This window comes from Rhamphochromis longiceps, linkage group LG17, assembly GCF_057381845.1.
Source record: "Rhamphochromis longiceps isolate RC_006_pf linkage group LG17, R_longiceps_female_GT1.1, whole genome shotgun sequence".
NCBI classification, from domain to species: Eukaryota; Metazoa; Chordata; class Actinopteri; order Cichliformes; family Cichlidae; genus Rhamphochromis; species Rhamphochromis longiceps.
Window position 1 is genome coordinate 25335583 of NC_140573.1, and position 20574 is coordinate 25356156.

At 39.3% G+C, this 20574-nt stretch overlaps 1 protein-coding gene across 2 annotated transcripts in view; it reads left to right on the plus strand.

Annotated features, from left to right (window-relative positions):
- Window positions 1-20193, plus strand: part of nrip2 (nuclear receptor interacting protein 2) — a 54455-nt gene extending 34262 nt beyond the window's left edge. Inside the window, exons 1-6 of one of the 2 annotated variants that reach the window (XM_085387165.1) lie at window positions 1288-1740; window positions 2749-3063; window positions 10335-10417; window positions 12052-12158; window positions 14933-14985; window positions 16905-20193. In XM_085387165.1, coding sequence (XP_085243291.1) covers window positions 1708-1740; window positions 2749-3063; window positions 10335-10417; window positions 12052-12158; window positions 14933-14985; window positions 16905-17021 — 708 coding nt within the window. In that variant the 5' untranslated portion in view covers window positions 1288-1707 and the 3' untranslated portion in view covers window positions 17022-20193. Of the gene's footprint in view, window positions 1-1287; window positions 1741-2748; window positions 3064-10334; window positions 10418-12051; window positions 12159-14932; window positions 14986-16904 lie in introns of those variants that run through there. The other variant, XM_085387164.1, reaches the window with a different exon arrangement.
- Window positions 20194-20574: the final 381 nt, after the last annotated feature.

Sequence of the window (20574 nt, forward strand, 5' to 3'; positions counted from 1 at the left end):
TTAAAATGCAGTTTCAAACATGAGGAACTTTTTCAGAACATTTTCTTTTATTAAGATTACTTAAAAGAGTGTTTATTAGACGAAAAAAAAAAGGCCACTAGGTTTGTGTATCAAATAAAAGCCTCTTGCATTAAGCCTTTTATGTCCGCTGACAGTGATGACTTGAAAGCATTAGTATCCTCCTTGAATTGCCTTTCATGTCTTAATAATACGACCTTCATCTCAGCTAGTTGGGACAGCGTTTCACTTTTTCACTGAAGATAAAGTTTTATTCTGCCATGTGAGGAGAATTTTTGCACAAGTCGAGGAACGTGTCAGGCTACATTTCACTGTGTGTTATACTTGTATAACTATGCATGTGACAAATAAAGAACCTTGAACCTTGAACTTGAACCTTTAACTCTCAAACATCTAAGAACTCAACCCTAACCATAACTCTAACTCTAACTCCAGGTAGACAGAATATGTCATTTTTGTTTTTATTAAACTGTTCTCTCAGACACAAAGAAAACAATCATTTTAACAGCTCCAGATTCAAAAAGACTTCACTTTCCAAATGAAGTCTTTTTTCCTTTTTAAAACTTGGGTTAGGGTTGAGTTCTTAAGCCTCTGAGGGTTAACCTTTTTGTTAATGGCACAGTGATTTCTGGAAGTGTTCTTGAGGTCATGCAGTCATTTCCATGACTGTTTTTAATGCGGTGCTGTTTTTAATCAACATTCATAACAAAAGAAATAGTGGATCAATAAAAGTCCACAGGTAAAGTCTGACAATACCGGACTTAAAAATTATTCCTGTGACTCATCTACTGGGAACAAAACCCCTTCATGTTATATCCACGTGGGCCAAACCATGAGAGTTGGATTATTTTATAACTCATATATATAAAGCTTAAAGATAGAGGTGAGGACACTTTGATTTAAGACTGTTTCTCTTTCAAACAGATAGCTGTTTTCAGCATGTGTCCCTCTGCATTGTAACTATGAAGTATGAGGACAGTCAGCTGTAAACGGTGATGCTTGTAGATGACGTAGATATTAGCTGTGTGCACTTCTCAAGGAAGTTAAAATAAGTCAGATATCAACAGTATAACTTTCATTTCGTTTTGATATTGACATGCACTGATAAACCAGAAATGAAACTGTTTTTGCATGCTGCATTCTCATGTACGTTGTGGGATTTTTTGGGTTGTGGCTAGGGGATGGCACCGGTTCTGACATAAACGGTAGTAACCAGACCGAAAAGCAGCGCAGATTTCGGTGCTTTATTTCGGTGCTTTTTTTTTCCTGAGCTGTGATACACTTTAGATTCTAGCCAATCATTTTACGTTTCCGAGGATAGTAGGCGGGGCCAGGTACGTACGTTCTGTTAGAGCAGAGCTACAGATTAAAAATGTCCAAGGCGAAGCGGTCAAAAGTCTGGCTGTACTTCATAGCAAAATATGCAAACTCAGCAGCCTGCAACAAGTGCTTTAAGCTGATACTGTGATACTGTCAAAGGAGGTAACACCTCGAATCCGATGAAACACCTGGCGACGCATAGCGTTTTTTTTAAAAGCCCAGAAATGCGCCGTATTTGATAGCTTGCTGCGAGACCTCACACCGAGCACATCTACTGCGGGTGGGTTGCCTGTTATGCAACATCCCCCAAAAACACGAAGAGGAGAGTCCTGGCCCCTAGCCCTGCCAGTGTAGCAGAAATGATGACGGATGATGGTGGCAGCAGCAGCCGTTCTTCTCTGCGTGAGTAGCTAATTTACGTTGAGTAGGCTAACCACGTTATTACATTAATGCATGTAAGGTGAACTAGCAAACATCATCATAGCTACATGCGGCTGTCTTCTTGTTTGATGGCAGATACTCCCTTCACCCTGGCTAAAAAGGCTAAAATGACCAAAGAAAAAGTGGAAAACAGTTAAACATGAGAGGTTTAGGACAAAGTTTGTGTTTTTTCCATTGTTTAAGCACTGCTTCCAGCCAAGAGTGATACCATATATGCCCCATAGCTGCAGAAAAGGCTAACATTGTTATATTTTTACAAAAAACAGCTGAACATGAGAGGTTTTTGGACCAATTTTGTGTTCTCCATTCTTTAAGCACCGGTTTGAGCACCGTTTGAGCACCGGCACCGTTTCAAAAGTACCGATTTGGCACCGGTATCGGATAAAACCTAAATGATACCCATCCCTAGTTGTGGCTATGAAATCTGAGCTCTGTTTTAACAAAGGTTCCAGAGTGTGAACCATCAGTATGCAAACATGCATGTGAAATATTTGGATGAACTATCAGTGGGCAAAAGTGATTCATTTCATGAGCATAAATTACTCATTTGCAATGCAAAATATTAAAAAGCAGCCTGTTTCATATGCACAAGTGATCTCTTTCTCGGCTCTTTTCTGGAGGCATCAGAAGAAGTCGTGTTTCAGTTTCTGATCTGAACAACACCTCATATATATACTAATTCACACATCAGCAGCTGTACATCTCTGGCTCATCTTGTTCTTTTCTTTTTGCCTAAACAGGAAGCAGGCCTATTTTTTCCTAACAAATATATTTTAAACTACATACATTATATACTAGCTGTTTGCACTAACGCTCAGTACACAGTGGTCTGACTAATTTATTTGTAGAGTTACAGGGTGTTTTTCTTTCTCCTTATATGCACACTACACACTATGTGCAATTTTCAAAAGGTCTGTACTGAGAAAAACTCCTGTATAAGACCTATCTGTCCTCTGCATTTCTTTCTAGCAACCTCACAGCATCGTGCAGCGTCGCCTGCTGGAGGGAAACATCACGCGACTCAGAGGTGAGGGCCGGGACCTCAGCACCAGGGTTCGCTCCCCACTGGCCGACACCAAGGACGGACCTGCTGACACTGAGGAGAGGAGCGAGAGCACGGCTGACGACTCCACAGAGGAGAGGGAGTCTTTTGAGGAAAGTGAAAGGAGCCTACGGTCGGATGAGGAGGACGACAGCAGCGAGGCCGGAGCCAGACAGACAGCTGAGAAGCCCGAGGGCGGGGAGAGCTCGCCTGTCCTAACTGCTCTCATCATTCAGTGCAAGGTACTGAACCCTGCGTACTCAATCTACGCTCACCCACATTCGGTGCTCTGCTGAAACAAACTGAAAACAAAAGAGGAGACAAAGACCACACTACTCTGCTCCCATGACTCATCATTCAAAGCCTTCATTTACTTTCTCTTTACAACATATCAAAAGCTCTGCAGGACCCACAGACACCACTGAGTCACAGTGATTAAATAAGTCTAACCTGGTCAACACATCTGCATGCGCCCAAAACAGATTCAGCATATAAAAGAAAAAGTGCGCAGGGGCTTAAAAGTGTGGAGGATAAAATGATGGAGAGAAAGACAAAAAATGGTATAAAATCTTCAGCAGCAGGTTACCCAAACTTGTGTTTAACCAACATGGTAAGAAACAGATAACTCTCCACCTGGGGGCTAGTTTTTCCACTTGTACCCAACACTGGCCCTTGTAAAGCATAATTTGTAGTCCTAGGTTGAGTCATCAAAGAGCCTATGCCACTGTTTCATTTATACTCTCATTTTTCAGTGGTTCAGTGGTGGGTCTACAGTGTTTTCAGGAGGAAAACTGAGGTCATTGTGTTGATACTACCTACAACATTAACATAGTGGATAAGCTATATACTATTAGATTTTAACTCACTGGACAAGAAGCCTGTGCTAATCAGTGGACAGAATTTAGCACCATCTCATCATGGACATTATTATTAGCAAGGGCGTAGATTTGGTTTTGGCATTGGTGGGGACTGATGATTCAACCACCGAACTCTGCCCCGTTTCTTTTATTTCCTCCTTTTTGTCTTTGCTTCTTGATAAAAAAGGAGAAATATACTTGCCTACATATGCTATTCTACATGCTTTTAAACCATTTAAAATTACAATTAATAGTTTTATATAATGTTAAATTACAATTAAAAAAGTATTTTAGACTTTAGTTTATATTCCATATAAATCGGGTATCATACAAAAATAAAAATAGCTTCAAATACAATAATGACCCGCCAAGTCATCATCCAATTTCACCTGTGATCTTGTATCACCATTACTCTCTGAGCTTTGTGTTGGTTCTTCTGTCACCTGACAAATAGGACATACATGACAATAAGAATAAAATGTGTAGCTGCTTCAGTGTTTCTGTCAATTTGTGCAGATCTGGACTCATCAGTAATGTTTGTAGCATGAGTGCATTTTTAAAACCATTTGTGCAAACTGCACTACAAGGTGGAATATTTGCGAAATCATGACTACTTTGTGATATTTTGTCTCAAAAATTAACCCTATGAATATGTCAGCACATTAGGATGAAATTATTGTGTCACCAACATTTTAACGTTAGACATATAATTTTAACAGCCTCTGTAAACTAATATCCTGGCTTGCTCGAGGCTGCCGTTTTCTCTGACAGTTTCAAACAAAATTAGAAATCCTACTCTGAGACTGAGACAACTAATACTGCTGCCTGTTGTGCAGTTAGTTTACAAAACACGTTATTCATGGTTACATACAATTTTAGACTGATGTGGGCCAAAGCCTAGCATAGCATGTAACGGTTTTATGACGGACACATTTTATGAGTGAACTTGACTTTAAGTGACTTACAGGTTTCTTTGAAAAATACTTCCTTATATCCAGGTTCTTCCTTTGTGCTGCCATCCTGCTCTCCTCCTTGCAGGTCCTTGCAGTGCAGGCTTGCCGCTGCTAAAACTAAACAGAGCTCCCTGAAAGGCACAGCCAATCACATTGGCCATATTTGTCACATGAGATAGGACTCCGGTAGAGAACGTTCTGCACCGCTGGGTGAATGAGACGTTGACATATCGTCTTTTTTTTTTTATTTCTATCGGTTTTGTTTTTCTTTACTCGGAGAGATCAAATTATTGGTGGGGACAATTCAATAACCGCTGGATATTGGTGGGGACATGTCCCTTCCATCTTTGCCAAATCTACACCCTTGATTATTAGAAGGCACAGCATACATTTTCATTGCTATGCAGATGATACCCAGCTTTACCTATCCATCGAGCCTGATGACACACACTGATTAGTTAAACTCCAGGAATGTCTTAAAGACATAAAGGGCTGGATGGCGTCTAATTTCCTGTTTCTGAATTCAGATAAAACTGAGTTTGCTGCACTCGGCCCTATAAATCCTAACATCTTATTTACTTCCAAGCTTGAAAACTGTATATCGACATGTCTTAATAATTCCCTGAAAAACTTACAGTTGATCCAAAAGTACTGAAAGAGACTAGAACGAGAGATGTCAAGTATGATGCTACCACTACCATGCACGATAGTTGTTCTGCTGTTTTTAGGTTTGAAAGCCTCACCATTACTCTAACAATAAGACTTTTCTCTAGAAGGTATTTTGCTTGTTCAAATGGGCTGCAGCAAATTTCAGTAAAGCTTGAATGTGTTGATTTTGGAGCAGGGACTTCTTTCTTGATTGACAAGCAAGAAAGACATGAATGACTTGTACTGTACATTTGGAATCTACAAATGGTTTCCTGAGACCATCTTAGCTCATGTAAATCTACAACTCTCCTTCTTAGATCTTCACTGAGTTCCTTGGAGTTTCCCATTGTACTGAGTATTGGTCAATCCAATGAGTGCTGTCAAACAAATACTTCTTATGCTGGCAAAGAGAAACTATCAGCTGTAGTCAATTGTAATCAGTAAGAAGAAGTTAACAGACATTGGCCTTGTCAAGTTAAAAGACACTGCAGAACCTTCACCACCACTTATTAAGAGATTTAAGCAAGTAAATGTATATATTTGTATACTTTTGTCCCTGTGTGAATGAGAGAAAGTCTAATATAAATTCAAAGTTGTGCTAGTAACTCTACTTTTTTGAAGCCATTAAAGATGTATGCTGTACAATGATTTCACCCTGGATATGGAAGAGTTCAAAGAAATCATTAAAAGCCCCAAATTACCAAGACATCAGTCCTCTTTGAAGATTCATGATCACTACAAAGCTACAGTATTTGAGACACACGAGCAACAGTCAAAGAATATTTGCTGAAACCAGTATTTACCCCTATACCTCCCTCACTCACCCACGTTAAGTCCTACACATTATCACACTTCATTTCTATTATTTTTAATACCTTTTAAAATAATAATAATAAATTACTTTTTAAGATCAGGCATTGGAACTACAGTGTCAGGTTTACTGAAACAATTTGCACTTCTTGGTCCATGAACATCAGCACAGATTGTTTATTTTCTATTTCATGTGATAGAAAATATTGTAGTGATATTTATTATTGTGCAGTTTATTGGGCTTCTGTGTCTGAAATACAATGAACTAAGTAGATCATTAAATGGAGCTTTGTAACATCAAGCCAAGACAGCCAGTACTGCATAAAGGAATTCAATGGTCCTTGAGTTACATCAGCCTCTCCAGAGACTCTCCAGGGTTACTGCCATAGATTTGTCAACCAAAGAAAAATAGAGACATCAAGTAAAAAAAGACATAGAGCTTACGGTCGACATGTCTGGTGAATGAAACCATGTGAAAGTTTCTCTCCTATGTCTTGGAAAGTGTTTAAAATATAATCATAAACCCCGATCTGAACTGCCACTAAGGTTAGGTATTCACCACTGATCAGGTAAAAGCAGCTTACAGAAAGAGAAAAGCTCTGAAGATGGTAGAAACAACACAAATCTGCATGCAAAACCAGTAGGCACATGTGCCTACTGGTTTTGTTTCATGTGTGCCTGAGGCCCATGTGCCTACTGGTTTTGTTTCATGTGTGCCTGAGGCCCATGTGCCTGCTGGTTTTGTTTCATGTGTGCCTGAGGCCCATGTGCCTACTGGTTTTGTTTCATGTGTGCCTGAGGCCCATGTGCCTGCTGGTTTTGTTTTGTGTGTGCCAGGGGCCCCGGTGCCCGCTGGTTCTGCGGCTGTTTTCGCTGGGGGGCCCGAGGAGCCCGTCCAGCCTCCTGTTTTGCCAGCTGGGGGCCCCGAGGAGCCCGTTCAGCCTCCTGTTTCGCTAGCTGGGGGGCCCGAGGAGCCCGTCCAGCCTCATGCCACACCGGCTGCCACGTCGGCTGGGGGGCCCGAGGAGCCCGTCCAGCCTCCTGCTTCTTCGGCTGGGGGGCCCGAGGAGCCCGTCCAGCCTCATGCCACACCAGCTGCCACGTCGGCTGGGGGGCCAGAGGCTTCAGCGGGTCCTGCCTCTTCCTTCTCCTCATCTGTGCCTGGTTCCACTGTTGGCACACCACCATCCGGTCCGCGTCTGGCACCTCATCTTCATTGGCCGTTTTCTAGGCTGCTGGCTGGTCGTCATCGCCGTCGTGGCCGCCCTCCTAAACGAGGTTGTTGCCGCCACGGCCTCCTTCGTGGCCGGCCTCCTGAACTCTTTACGCGAATTTTGGAGAATTGTGGCCATGCATAACACCAAGGACATAACTGTATTTTATCCTTTGAAAGAAATCAATACAGAGATCAAACAGCTTCTCATCCCTGTGGGAGAATATCACACAGTTTCTCTAAGTCCACTTTTTCAGTGGATTCAGCGTTTTCACCCATTACTCGGTGTGCGTTTGCTGGGTTTTATCATCAACTTATTAAATGCAAAGTGTTCTTTAGTTACTTGTTTGGCTGCTATTTTTAAACCTCAGGGATGGGGAGGGATTATTGCACTACCGGCCTGAGACAAAAGAGCAGGTTTGTGGGTCTGCTGATAAGCCAGTGAGGACAAAGAAGCCTTGCTCAGTCAGCTCGGTCTGCATAGACTGAGAGGGATCAAAACAAGGTAAATGGAAAATCAACGTGTTTACTTCCAAATGGGGGAATATCCTCGGGTCAAGTAGATAAGGTATTGACTTATAAAGGAGATAACGAGGAGAGAAGGACAAGAGAACACTGGATGTTTGAAAATATGTCCAATATCTAAAACAGAAAGACTCTCTTTTCATGACATTAAAATACTGACTCCTTATTTACAAGATACAATTTAAAAAATGCAGGATGTTGTGTTCCTGTGAACTTGTACTGAGTATTTTTAGTTGTACTTTTATTTAAAACATCAGCAAATTATAGAAACTAACCATTCGAGTGTTTTTAAATGCCTTATTTTCTCAAGCTGACTGTCCTAGATTTGTAAGAGAGATGAAACAGATGACTATATTTCAGATTGTTGATGACTGGAAATTGCCCAAAGATTCTGCTACTAAAGCTTTACTTGATCTGAAAGTAAATCTGTTTATAAATACACCGAGAATCTTTGATATATATCTGCATCTTATGGTGGAAAATACCTAAAAAGAGCCTGATGCTCACTTATGGGGGTGGTGCCAGCACATTGCTTCTGACATGCAGAGCTGCCATATGTTCTGTATGTACCTCATTAATCCAGTACTTTGCTTTCTTTCCATAAACATGGACATGTTGCATGAAATCACCTCAGAGGATGCTGAATGGGAAGAGGCCTTTGCAGACTGCAGTTCTAATAAACCATTACAATCTGCTGGCAAAAGATGAAACATGTCTTTGTGACATGAGGCGCCCTGCAGGCAGCAGGGCACCCGTGAGATAAAGAAAAGTACAAATGTCAGTGGAAATTGGGCCAAAAGACGCCTGCTTGCATTGCTACTGTAAAACTCTGGATTTAAAATCAGATAAGGAAATGTACTTAAATGCCCTTTTTGGTGGGTATAGGATGCAACTTTGTTCATATAAATCTATGTAATAATATAAATCTATCGCCAGGTGAGTTAGGTTAGCATAAATACTACAAGAAAATACAAAAAAGCGCTTAAAGTGGACTACAAGCAGCTGAGAAAATATGAGATAAAACAGGCTGTCAATGTTAATTAGGGCAAACCTCACATTAGCATGTAACATGTACTTTCAGGACAAAAGTTTGATGATTAAAAGACTATATTGATACATTGGGAATTAACTCATTTGCATTTTTGTTGGGCACATAATAACATGATATTTTTCTTATTTTATTCTTGCATGTATAAACATTTATGCATTTATCAGATGTGTTAGCTGACCCAAGCTGCTAAGCTAGCTACTGTTAAGCTACAGTAGCCTTTTTAACTGCTGGCTTATTACACCATTGCAAAAAGTAAGTCTGTGAAATTTCTTCCCTCCTGGATATTCCACCATCAACTTTAAATGGTATTGTTGCAAAGTAGCACCTCAGTAATTAAACAGTAGATCATGTACAGTGAGGGGTTTCACAGTGTTGAGGTGCACACAGTGTATAAAAGCCACCCGCATTCTGCCTACTCAGTAACTGCAAACTTTCTGTGGCATTAATATCAGCATAAGGAATTGTGCTGGCAGCGTCTTGACATAGGTTTCCATTGTAAGGCAGCGCATGCAGGTGCAATGTATAGGAGACCCAGTACTTTTGTCCATATAGAGTAACTCAAACAATAGAACAACACTATATTTTTTAACCATCTTAAAGAATTGGCGCAACAGCTGGAGCAGTTAGGTTCAAATTCTAATCAAATGATCCTATTTCCCAAATTGGGAAATTGTCCTTCTGACTTTGGTGGGTCCATGTGCTTTCAAAGTGGCATATGTACTGGAAAAAAAATAAAAATAATTAAGGCCCCTAGGAAAAAAAACTGGGGGCCATGACTTGTTTTTTGGAATTCTGAGAACATGATATTAAAATGAATAATAATTTTTAATTTTCATATTGTTGTTCTAACTTGAAGGATATTAGTTTGTGAACTGTATATTTTCCCCCACATCAAATACTTTGCTCTCCACACAGAGAGTTGCTTGGCCAATGTGTTAAATCTGCACTCCATGCATGTTTCTAAAAAAATCATTGTCCAAACTGAGGAACTGAGATCTTTTGTCAGCAATTTGAGTCTAATATAGAGCTAATGGTTAACACCTCAAGACCTGTAATGGAGGTAATGAAGAATAATCTGGGTGGTTTATTTTTAACTGTATGAAAAAGCTAAACACCTGCAGCAACGGAGAGTCAGTACAGAGCAAGCTAAGCAGACAAAATAGCAAAAAACAACAGTGGAGTTAGAAATACTCCACTACTGGAATATTTGTTTTGTTTGCACAACCCAACCTGATTGAGAGTTGAAAGTACTTTTTCAGTTTGGCAGTCGTGAGCATATGGCAGCCAAAAAGATTCATTCAAAACAGGAGAGATCAGCGTTCTTTATACGCTCTCCATAGTTAATGTGCTAATGTGCTGTTCATGCTGGCTGGTTTCCTTGCATGCACTGGTCCCAAAATGAAGCAGTAAAAAATAACACTGTGACACCAAAAATCACCCCTCTGTCTCCCCACAGTGCTGCGAGACTGAAGTCAAGGCATCCATCAACACCGGCAGCCAACACAACCACATCTCCACCTCCTGCTGTCAGAGGCTGGGGTAAGAAACACTCTAAACACTCACTGCACATGCACCTAATATTAGCATCTTAATTTATTCTGAGAAACACATCAGCTCAGTACAAATACTGAAGTGATTAAAAAAGTAACCAAGGATAGAAGAAAGGACACTTCACAGAAGAAGTAGATTTAAATAAATGAGCTTTAAAGAGAAATCTGAATGACAACATAAAGCTCTTAAGTTTCTCCAGATTGTTAAAAATGTGATCTTAATGTCGTCTTTAAACTTTCAAATATATAATAAAGATCTTTTTTTTTCTGGTGGCTATTTCGTAATTTTCCTTAAGAAAAAGAAAATCATTTCCATTTTAAAGTAAGGAGTCAGTTCTATAACAAAGTTACATTTTATCCCTACAAATATTGTGCAGCCGTTTACACCATGAGTTTGCCAAATGTGGATAAAGTTCAGGTTAATACCCGCATGCCTGTGTAGAATGTGGTTAGCGCTGAGAGACAGTTTAAAAAAACAAAAAGCACATACTCAGATTCTTTTGTTGGGCCATCTTTAGCTTTAACGACGGCGTAATTCTCCATGGCATTGCTTTAACGGGCCTTTTCAATGTCGCAACATTTATTTCTGTCAGAGTTTAATTAATTTTTTTTTTAACCAAGCTCTTGCATTAATAATGGGAGAGTTGGACCTCAATGCAAAGACTTCTCCATCACATCCCAAAGACTCAGTGAGGTTATGGTCCAGACTCAATCCTTGCTCCCTGAACTACTCATTCATAATTGGAGCCAAGTGAATTCTTGCATTGTTATAGGAATAAGGGAAGAAAAAAAGTTGATGGAAGAACATGGTCATACATTTATTCAGGTAGTTAGATCGCTGAACCTAAACCTGATCAACTGAAGCAACCTCAGATCATAACACTGCTCCCACAGGCTTGTTCATTAAGCACCAGGCATGCTGGGAGCATCATGTCATCGACTTCTCTTCTTTCCCTGATGAGCCAATCACTCTGGAACAGGGTAAAAGTTATGTTCCCTAAGAATCTGAAGCCTTTTTTTTCTGATTAGCCTCACTGATGAGCGGTTTTCTTAAGGCTACATATTTTAGTCCCAATCCTCTGACTTGTCTTTGCATTACACATGTGGAAATCCTCTTACATTCACTCTTAAACGCAACTGTTGGTGCTTCTCTTGATTTTATGTATTGGAATTATATTTGTGTCAAAAGTATTGTTGCTAAAATGTGATATTGTACAACAGACTGAAGGAGTGCAGAGGCTACAGAACCTCCCTCTGAATCCTCTCGATTTGAAGATTTTTTTTCAGTGATAGTTTTCAGTACTTCCACTGCTACACAGGAAAAAAACCGTTTGATCGTTAATTCGGCAAACTTCATTTTCCAAATCGTAAACAAGTGTTTGTCTGCGAGTACGTGAATGTGAAAATCTGCTCCTCTGTTGCTTTTTATGATCCTAGTTAATAAAATCCCAGCAGCACCAACCTTTGATTGACATTTTAATAAAAATCAGATGCACTTTGTTTTTGTGAGGTGAAGCTGCTGTAGGTAGGTGTACTGACATGATACACCCACAAAGGCTGTTTTTGGACTGATGAAGATATTCTTCATTGTCGTCGTGTGTGTGTCTCTGTGTGTGCTGCTAGACTGGTGCCCAGACAGGCCAGTTCACCATGCGACGTGAACAGCTCGGTGACGGAGCTGCAGCTGCAGCTGGGAACACAGAGAGTCCAGTGTTCAGCTTACATTAAAGGTAAAAATATCACAGTGAAATCATGAATACCATTTCAAGATTTTTAAAGTTCACCACTGACTTAAACTGGATAACATTAGCTGTGTATGAACTCTTGATGAGAACTGAAGGTCTCACGTGTGTGGGTGGAGGTAAGTGTGGAGCAAATTTCACCAAAATCTATTAAACTTTTGGCACGATGGTTTTTAAGGAATAGAAATGCCGTGTTGCCACGGCTTTCATATCCCTTACAAATGCTCCGATAACTCTTACCAAAAAAACTGTAAAAGAAATTGAAAAGATCTGTCAAAGTTCATTTGGAGGGGTAAGAAACCCAGATTATGTATGAAAACGTTACAGCTGCCCAAAGATAAAGGGGGTCTTGCCTTTCCTAACATTTTGCTGTATAACTGGTCATGTCAAAGTAGAGTTATACATGAATGGATCCACGCATATCTAAAAGAGACAGAGAATCCCCTTGAAGCCTGGACATGTTCGCCATTTAATCTCCTAAGCGAACTAGTGAGTAAATATATTAAAAAACATAACAAAGTAATGATTGATACTTACTTAAACACATGGCGTGATATGAATAAATACACTGAAAGTAATCCTATACTGAGTTATCTAACACCTTTTATAAATAATCGGCACTTTACACCGGGAATGAAAAGTGTAATATTTCAGAGATGGTTTGGTGCAGGAATATGTGTGGTGGGTGATGTGTTTAATGGGAATGTTTGTATGTCTTTTGAGCAGGTCCAAAAGAAATATGGAATACATCAAATGGATTTCTTTTGCATTTTTACAGGCTCGTCACCTAATTACTTCACGTTTTGATACTTTGCACAATACAATGCAACTAGGACCCATGGAAAATTTCTTTTTACACTTAAATGCAGATAATAGTACTAAAAGACAGTTTTACAATACACTACAAGGTTATAACCAGTGTTGGTCAAGTTACTTTAATTACTTAGTTACTTAGTTACTTTTTAAAAACACGATTTACAACCTGAAAAGGTGATAAAGCGATAGATCTTTCAGCCCAATTCTACTTTTTCTGCATAATCCATCACACAAAATGTAATCAAATGGAAAAGTCTCTTTTTAAAACTTGTTTTATTAGTTTTAATCTTTTAACTTTATGCATCAAGCAAAAATTTAATTATATGCAACATTCTCTGACTGGAAGAAATTTGTTTAATATTTAAACCTATTTTCTGCACATTCCAGCACATAAAATATTTTTTTTGTGTGTTTACACTCACTCTTTCAAATAGATGCAAGTAAAACACAGCAGGAAATAAATAAAATCAAAGACTAGCGGTCCTGTTGCTCTATTTTAGGCGGAGGTTTACCCTGGTGCAGGTGGAAGAATCCGCGAGTTTCTCTGTGAATTTCCCATTACGTCGTTGCGCACTCGATGCTTGCTTGGAAGTTTAGGGGGTTTTTTTCGCTGTAAAAAGAAGTTTTCTTCCCAGCACAACAGACACTAATGTTTTTGTCACTTTTTATGGAATCAAACTTAAAGGTCAGTACTTCCACGCTTTAAACGCTGCACGCTCATACTCTCTCCCGCACTCGACATATGATCCACTGTTGATCTGTACACAGCTGTTGTCACGAACGTAGCACTCGCTTACATCACTGTCATGAGACATTCTCACAAAAAAAATCACGGTTTTAGTAACGCAGTAACGTAGCGTTCCTACGGGAAAGTAACGGTAATCTAATTACCGTTTTTGCAATAGTAATCCCTTACTTTACTCGTTACTTGAAAAAAGTAATCGGATTACAGTACTGCCCATCTCTGGTTTAAACAAACATAATATTGGAAAACTGATTAGGAGTTGGGAGGGTGACCTCCAGTGTCATTGTGATGATCATGCCTGGAGTGAGTGCATACAATCTGTGCATTCTTTATTGCTTAGTAACAGATTTAAAGAAATACAATATAAAATTTTACATAGACAGTATAGAACGCCTATTTTTCTGAATAAAATTGATCCGAGCAGGTCTGCACAATGTATTAAATGTAAATCTGCGGCGGGGTCCTACTTGCACTGTCTTTGGACTTGCTCAAAATTCTGGCTCTGTGTAACAAAAGAATTAAAAGGTATATTTAAAAGCAGAATACAAAAAGATCCATCTCAGTATTTATTGGGGCTGTCAATTCTGAACAAATTTCCAGATAAAAACAAATATATACTACTATGTAAATTATTGTTTTTGGCAAGAAAATGTATTCTTTTCAATTGGATTAATGAAAAACCACCAACAATAACTCAGTGGTATAAAGAAATCTTTAGAGTTTTACCAATGGAAAGACTGAGTGCAAAATTAAGTGGCAAGTTTTGTAAATGTTGAAATGTTCCTTTAAAGTTAATCTAGAGCCCTTAAGTCATGCAATTGCTCTTACTTTACTTACCTTTCCCTTGCTGTGAAAACATTCAGTCCTCACACAGACAAAAAAAAGACCGCTTGCTGTTATTATTGTATTTTTTGTGGACTTTCTCCACCGACTCTAAATCCCTTATACCTGCATCCAGGGTCCTTCGTGTGCATTAAATTCTCACGTTGCCACCACCCACACAAGTACATATGCTCAACAGCGCTCATTAACACAGATGAATATGGAGCATGCTGATGACTTAACCTGGATTCAGGCTAATGAATGCATTTTCAGATGAGGTGTTAAGAAATGGAAGCAGCTTACAAAATGCACTGAAATGCAGTTTATGTATTTCTCTTCCCTCTGCCCTTATCCCTCTCCTCCTTTTCCTCCCTTTCAGAGGACGAGGCGTTCGAGCTGTGCCTGGGTCTGCAGACTCTTTTGGAACTTAATGTAAGATCCTCATTTCATTTTCTCATATTTTGTGAGCCTTATCGCATCTTTTGATGTGTGCGTGGCCTTTTACAGACTCAGCTAAGCTGTAATGGTCACAAAGCTTTAAATAACCAAAAAGAGGAGAAGAAGAAATATTCTCATAGAACTGAACATGTAAGGGGGAAATATGCCGGTTCTTATTGCATAAGGGTCGTGTTGTTTTTATAGCACAGCATTTAATCGGGCGCCCGCTGTGCAGATAAATCCCACATGAGGAGATTCTGGACATTCTGTGATGTGAAATGTTTAATATTCACATTTGAAATATGACATCTAAATCCAATCACAAGACAAGCTGGCAGTTTGAGAGCAGTCCTTCGTTTATTTCAGCTTTACATAATCAGGCAACTAGTTATCTCCTGGAAGATCTAATTAAAGTGAGACTTCAGGGTGTGAAAAGAACATGAGCTCCTATTTTGTAGATCAGCCCTGAAGGACTGTGTGAGGTAAGATGAACATTTTAGCTCCGAGCTCATTCCGGTGTTTAGCTTTCCCTGCAAATATTCATAAGCAGTGTTAGTAATTGTGATTAATGACCTGCACCAGCACAAATGTAATATAAAAGCTGCTTAACAGAAGGACGAAGAATAAAACATCCCTGCTTTCATAAATCAATGTTCCAAGTCTTTTTGTTTTCATAGAGAAAGTGTTAGACTGCACTTTAAATTTCAATTCATTATCATTCATTTTTCAACTTGTATGACATAATCAAGTTCAATGATAGGGAGGCTTTATGGTCAACCAACAACAGAAGAATCAGAAAAATGAAGCAAATTACTCAATAAAAACACAACAAAATGAATGGATATTTATGGTATAATTCCCATTACACCGTATAAAGTTCGATACTGGATTAATGCAGATCTCACTACCAGCTTGTTAACCTTTCCTTTCACGCTTGCTGCTATCTTTATGTCACAAATCACCCCTGACATTTGTCTCCACCCACTCAATGGAGCTAATCATGCCGAAAATACGGGGGCCTGTTTCAGAAACGTTCCACAGGTTGCCCTCCAGGTCTATTTTTGACTTAAGTCATATCAAAGATGGAGTAAATCTGTGCCCAAAATGCAGCTTCCTGGTTTACTTTCAGCTGAATTTCATTTGTTGAACCCAGTAATAGCCAATACATTCTCATCGAAGGGGTGTCACATGATGCCACTTTGCCTTTTTGTGCCTTGGTCACTAGAGAAAAAAGTATATTCCCTGACCAGTTGGCGAGTGGTTGCAAAAACAGTGCTGTGTCGAAGACCTTATGATTACTGCTGCTGCAACCAAGACATTTAAAAAGGTGCAACTTTTACTTTAGAGATGGCAAGTAGTTGCAGACAAGCCTGTATCTTCCATGTGACCTACAGGCTGCAGCATTCTGTTAGGAACCAAAGCAATTAATGAGATTTCTTTTTATGCAGCACTCTGTACCTCTTTGTGACCAGTTTCACCTAGCAACTGCTGGCAACCTCCAGCAACGACTTGTCAACTGGTTGGGGAATAAGCATTGTTTCCATAGTGACCAGTGGTTGCCATGGGGTTCCAAACTTGTTTCTAAGACTCACAGCTCTGGCTTTGAGTTCAGAAGCCACAACACCGACTTTGCTTCTGATCAGAAGAAAACTGGCGTATAGGGAGAGGGAAGGGACCTACAGCTGCTTTTTTCAGAAGCTGATTATTTTGGATATGAATCATGCAAAACTACTCTAGCAGAATTTAAGAATACACACAATTTTCCATCTTAGATTATTAAATTGAAATATATCTGGAGGTATTAAGTGCAATAAACTATCCAACTTTTCATGTGTGTTGTGAAACAAGATTGGCCACCTGTGGTTAAATATTTAGCGTACTAATTATGTCTCCCCATGTGACTCCTCTCATAGTGCTGTTTGGATCTGAGCAGTCGGGTCCTGAAGCTGCAGGGCTGCGGTGAGGATCTGCCCTTCCTGAACCCCTTGACCGACAGCCAGTGCCAACACGACACCAACGAGAACCTGTGAGATCGACTCCGCAGCAGGGACCACGTCCTCCTAAAGCCTATTCGGTTGCAGCAATGCGGCACGATGCTGTTCATGTCTGGGCTGTGGGGTCAGCGTGTCTCTCACTGCCAGAACATGGATGAGCATTCGCATCAGTCGTGCTTGAGTTTACATCTTTGTGTTGGTAGAATTAAGACATTCACCATGATTATCTCTTATATAAAACTAGTCTAGTAAACAGAGGAAAATCCAGTCTTGTAAGTTTAATCATTCTTTGTGATTAGACTATATATTCAAACCAATTTGTCTGCTGAGCTGTTCAAATACGCCAATGCACTAAAAGGGAAAACCATAATAATCCTTAAAGTGATTTTTTGTGGAATATTTTGTGATTTAACTGTAAAAATACTTTGAGTCATAGAGTGAATGAAAAACAAGTTAATTGTGAAGTTAAACAACTTCACTTAAGATATTCTTAAAGGAATAATTTTATATTTCGAAATGTTTAGCAACAACATTAGCCTATCAGCACCATTAAAACTCACTATTTAACATATTACAGCTAATTTCTGAAGACCATACGAACACTAAATGTACAAAATAAAAGTTGTACGTAATATAAAGGCTGACAAAAACGAATATAAGCATATTAAAGTTTTTTTAAAGCTTTTTATAGATGAAACCAGATTGCTCATTCAACCTAACTTTCTTCTAGCAAATACTTTAGCAACTGATCCAAAACATTAGTCATACTCTAGTATTTATCAACTATGTGTGTTGACCATTTATTTGAAAAGCTATTAAGACTGATCCACTTAGACAGGCGTCCACCGCTTACACCATCTGTGACGTTTAGCTAGAAACATCAAACCATTCTTTCATTTTCCAATAAATTTGGCAAAATAATGATTGTGTTTTTCAACCACTCCAAGTTTTAGCTCTTTATACATAAGTTTCAGTTTATAAAGTTAATGTTTATTTTAAAGTTGTTGTTTTTTTTAGTTCAATTCTTTACCTAAATATTTGATTTAATATCAGTAACTTTACCTGGTTATGTATAACTTAAAGCTATTGGCTTTGAATTGCTATGAATCTGTTTCAGGTATTATCAATTTATTTTATCAGTTTTGCTAACAAATAATCACAGTTGTGCACAAAAACAGTATTTCCATTGTTTGTTATCTTAACTGTCTGCAAATGCAAAAAACATAGTATACCGAACAGTTTCTGATGCATAAACAGCAATTAAACAGCATAATATTTTTCCCCAAATCCTCCTCCAGCAAAACTTTCACCTACGAGGGGAAAACCCCTGCTCCCTCAGTGATATAATAATTTCCGTGTATCTACCTAAATTGAATGGTTACTGAACCATAGTCATTCAAAAGACACAAAGAGTTTGACATGTTCAAGAGATATAGTCATAGAAAACTGAGAAATACAAACTGATTATTTCATGTTAATCTCAAAATTTTCAAATTTTAGGAAACAAAAGTAAAAAATGAAAATGTGGGAATTTTGCATATTATGTCACATTTATCCTCAACTGTAATAATTACATAAATGCTTTATTTCCACTCTTTAGCCATTTTTAACCTGTTATTCCACAGCTGTAGCTACATAGTTTTCCTCCATCTATCCCTAACTTGTACCCATCTGTTTGCTCATTATTTTTAACTAACAGTTTCCAATAGTTACGCATGTATTCAGCAAAGTGCACATTTATTTCCACTTATTTTTAATCTTTATCTGCACTCCTTAAACTCTATTGGATGATATAGCTTTATTCTTTCAGATGGTCCTGTGTGTAAGAAGAGCGTCAAGCTAACAAACGTCCACTCCTATCTTACCTCGTACCCCTGGAATCAGTGGATTTAACATATTGCCTTAACATGTTCATTAGTGAGGCTTTAATTGGTGCTGGAAGGCTTCTTTTTCTCACCTTTGGACCAAGCCAGGCTGGATTTTGTAAATCAACATTTCCTGCCTTATATTTATCAGACAGAGCGGTGTCAGACTTCTCGCTGTCATCAGTATGCTGTATGAAGCTGTATTAAGCACATTTCCCAAACTACATTTAAGACACAACACGCCTCATATAAAACAAAGAGAGTCTTCAAGCTATTTCCTGAGTGTTAAAAGAAAATGTTGAGAAGCTTAGGATTCTAGTGTAATTAAGTGTGGATCAGGCTACCTCCTTAAAAGACACGGACCGGTTCTCATAGAGAATTTCAAGAGATCCAAGGAAACATTTCTTAAGTAGATATATTTAGCTTTGTAAAGTCCCTTCATTCTTTTTTTTCCCTCATGAAGAGACTGATTTGGTTATGTTTTCCAAGAGCACACTTTCCAGCCCATCACGATGGCCTAGACTGAGTTATGGTAGTTCCCTATAAATCCCCTCATATAAAAATAGACTTAAGGCCAGCCGGTTAAATATATCAAGAGTCAGAAATATCAAAACATTCCATCTGCATGACTTTGTAAAGTTCTGCCTTTGTATAAGTCTGCATGTTTATGTACTAGTCTGATTGTGTCATGTTGAAAGTCTGAAGGGGCTGGATGTGTGTGTTATAAGCACAGCAGGGTTTTCTGCCATCTTATAACAGCAGCTCCACGTGGGAAAAAAGTGGAACAGGTCCCATCATCCCCAAACTGGTACAGCGAGCTCCGGTCAGAACAAGCTGCCAAAAGCCGACCCCCGCTGCCTTCCCTTTCTGACTCTTTCAGGAGATTTTAACCACTCGGCTAAGGCTGCACTTGTGCCAAGGCACCTCTTCAAGCTTATCTTCATTTAGGCAACTGATCTTCTTTGTGTATTTGCCACCATTTTTTGGCTGATGTTATTCACTCTTGATGCCTCATGTTTGCTGATTTGCCTCCCCACTACAGTGCCACCTGCCTCTCTTGTATGTGTTTTCATAGTGTGGAGAGTAAGGAAGCTGCCTCAGATGTGCTCACCGAAAGCACCATCATGCTCTGCTTTAACAACACTCGAGCTGCGCCACGCTTTTTGACCGTGCTACAGCAACCATCTAGCCTATTCTTGGTGGTCAGATTGGAAATATTTGTTTCTCTTTGTTGTATTAGTGACCTTCCTATGACGTGTGAGAGGAATCGATGTATGACAGAAATTTATTTTTGGTGTTTTTCTTCTTCTGGACAGTATTTTCTCTGCCTAATAAAGTATGTATTCTGGCTAGCTTGGCATTCATAATTTTATGACAAGGAGACACAACACAGAGGAGTGATGAGCCTATTTGGAAAAAAATCTCAGCAGACTGGCTGTGGGAGGACTCCATTAGACAGACCAGCCTGAACACTGATTCCCATGTTCTGCAGTAGCTAGACACCCATGTATGTGCCCTTCACTGCTACATCTTGCTAAATAAAGAAGCATGTCATGTTAGAATAGAGGAAGCAGATGTTCCCACAGCACCAGGGGCCTTTGACAGTTGATTGGCCTGAGCATTGAAGGTTCCCATCTTGCTGCACTGCCCTTTTTTTCCATGACAGAGACCCAAGCCAATTCCCATTGAATATGTAGTAAGATCAAGTCCTTTTAGCTCTATAG